Source organism: Poecilia reticulata, chromosome 4, assembly GCF_904066995.2.
Source record: "Poecilia reticulata chromosome 4, P_reticulata-male-v2, whole genome shotgun sequence".
NCBI lineage: Eukaryota > Metazoa > Chordata > Actinopteri > Cyprinodontiformes > Poeciliidae > Poecilia > Poecilia reticulata.
This window is the reverse complement of record NC_088833.1, coordinates 21567286-21570106: the sequence shown is the minus strand read 5'-3', so window position 1 is coordinate 21570106 and position 2821 is coordinate 21567286. Positions and strand designations below refer to the sequence as shown.

The 2821-nt window shown below is 41.8% G+C and overlaps 1 protein-coding gene across 1 annotated transcript; it reads left to right on the top strand.

Moving 5' to 3' along the window:
- Positions 1 to 2821, top strand: foxq2 (forkhead box Q2). The gene is made up of 2 exons (XM_008407129.3): positions 1 to 826; positions 1547 to 2821. Exons 1-2 carry the CDS (start codon positions 338 to 340, stop codon positions 1925 to 1927), a joined length of 870 nt encoding a protein of 289 aa, XP_008405351.1. The 5' UTR covers positions 1 to 337; the 3' UTR covers positions 1928 to 2821.

The following is a 2821-nucleotide window of genomic DNA, read 5'->3' as shown; positions in this document are numbered from 1 at the left end:
TAGCTGCAGTTTATTGTGTGAAACCCAAAAGTTAATAGTTTTCTTTGGCTAACAAAGCTGCTGACGTCATTTCCACGGGTGGCGATTGTGTCAGGTATTAACGCATCGAGGTTCACAACAGTTGAAAGGCTCATCTTTATCCGTGATCTTGTCAACCGTAAGACTTTGGCGAAAGAATCCGTTGGCACAGAGGCAATCGCTTTATGAGGGGCTCTATTTTAAAAGTGGCTTTGAATCTCAAATAACAACTCTGAGAAGATCTTTTAAAAGATTCCCTTTTCATTCATGACTTAAAAATCTACTGTACGTTTAGCGTGAAACCATTAAAACATTTACGATGAGTGTAGAAGAACCCAACTTGGAACTGACGATGGAGAGCAGGAACAGCCACAACGGAAGCAGCGACAGGCTTGGACTGAGCTTCACTATTGACTACCTTCTGTTCAATAGCGGAGTCAAAGGTTCGAAAGGAGAAGTGACGGCAAGTAGCGCGACGGAGCAGACGGAGAACAATATGCTAAATGACCAGAATCCTGAACTAAAAGAGGTGGAGATTCATCGCAATGTACAGGGGACGCTCCCACAGGATCCGGACCTAGACACAGGAAAAAGTAAAACCGAAGAGGAGTGGAACAAAGAAAAACACGAGGAGGGAGAGGAGGAAATGACCACCACAAGCTGTAGTTCTGACAAATCTTCAGACAAACCAAACCAGTCGTACATTGCGCTCATCTCAAAGGCAATTCTGGCGTCTGAGGAAAAGAAACTGCTGTTGTGTGACATCTACCAGTGGATCATGGACCACTATCCTTACTTCAAGAGTAAGGTACATTCATGTTAATCTGTTTTTATGCTTAAATGTTAAAGAAAAAACTGTGTGTTTATGAAAACTCCAATAAGGTAGTGTAGTTGTGAATTCAAGAAGTCAAACTTGGGTGTTAACTTGAAGTAAACTGAGCACTCTGAAAATGTCTCTCTTTGATATGTTGAGACAAATGCATTTCAAGTGAGTCCCAAATAAAAAAAAATAAAAAAACAGGAATGAATGTTTTTACAAATTACTGCTTGTGTTCAGTTCAGTCACAGAAACATGGTCTAAGAACCATTTTCTTAAGCAAAGCGACCTAGTTGGCTCAGGTAATCTGTCTGTGTGGTTAAGCAATTAGGTGCTCACAGGGACAGTAGATGAGCTTCTTGTTGGCAAATTCGCAAATAAAGTAATCCTGTTGCTAGGTCGCAAACTGTCACTGCCTTCACCAGGTGCGACAGCAGATTGGATGCAGGCCAATGGATTAAAGTTGATCGCTAGTCGACGTGCTAAAAAGGTAACTTGGGGTGTTGTGTGTTACTGCGATCATACAGGCTCTCGACACACAATGGCGCCTGCTTGCCAGCAGCAGGACTAAAGTGGATCACTGGTACTTAACGGCCTCGTTAGTTATTTTCCAGTTGCGAACAGCCATCAGCCATCGTTTTACTCTTGCTTGCTTTCAAGCAAATTTTGTTCTGATCACATTTTTTTTTTCCACTCTACATATTCCAACAGGATAAAAACTGGAGAAACAGCGTGCGCCACAACTTGTCCCTCAATGATTGCTTCATCAAAGCAGGTCGAAGCGACAATGGCAAAGGCCACTTCTGGGCGATTCACCCTGCAAACTACCAAGATTTTTCAAAAGGCGACTACCAATGCCGGAGGGCACGGAGAAGGGTGCGCAGGGTGGCAGCTCAGATTCGTCTTTCCTCCCTAACTTCCCCCTACCACCCTGCCGCCACTCTTACCCTTCCTCACAGAACGACCTGCTGGTGCTGCCCTCAGATCCCGACACTTCCTCTGTCCTGTTTGACTCCCAGGCTCTACTGGCCATGGTCCAGCATGCACCCACAAGTGGGTCTCCACCTGGGTCTCAATCCCTCTTTACCCTGAAAGGGTTTGACTCCTTCTGTATTTGCAGTTTTGGATGTCATGTTCTTACTATGTGGTAAAAGGGAAAACTCTAGAATTTTATTTCATGTTGTTCATGTCGTTAGATGATTCCAGTTTACATTATAGCCCTAATTTTAAAAATATGAGTAGTTAAATGAAGAAGTTTAAATATTTTCTGCATTTCACTCCCTTGTATTCTAGTATTAGAAAGTTGTGCTATAATTTCATTAAATTATGTAAAATTTCTCATTGTGTGTGTTTTTATTTATAGCTTTATTTAGAATCCAGCTTTTTTATGTTATAGGACAAGCTAGCATAAACAACCCAATGATGAACATCATGAACATAGTTCCCCAAAAGACATATGGACCAGACTGAGTGTTTGTGTGTGTGTGTGTGTGTGTGTGTGTGTGTGTGTGCAGATTTTGTTAAAAGTATACTAAAAGTGAGCCTCCTAATAGGACCCCACCCGTTGCTACATGCTAATTAGTCAAAGCTGTCGGGATGCAAAATCCTGAGCCCTAAGAGACTAAAATCGGGCTTTCCAAAGACGACTCCCAAGGAAATGAGGCCAGATAATCCCAGCAATCCCAAATAGTTTCAAGAACTAGGAAGCTTATCACACTGTGTAATCCGCAGCCGCAGCTCTAAAATAAGGAGGGTTGGGGGACAATGGGTGGTCTTGGATGTAGGAAGCAGAGAAAAGGGAAGGAAGCAGGAAGAGGGAAGAAGCAATGAGTTACTGGAGAAAAATCCAAGAACAGCATATATTGTATCTAATTCTTTAGTTTAATTGGAAACAAAAATAGAAACAACAAAGAAGATGTCATTATGGTATGTACATTTTATAATGTACATATGAACTATGTAGTTCATACATACTATATAAAAAAC

Coding starts and splice junctions, on each gene's coding strand:
- foxq2 (XM_008407129.3), top strand. CDS start 338: ATGAGTGTAGAAGAACCCAACTTGGAACTGACGATGGAGAGCAGGAAC. Junction 827..1,546: donor ATCCTTACTTCAAGAGTAAG/GTACATTCATGT, acceptor ATATTCCAACAG/GATAAAAACTGGAGAAACAG.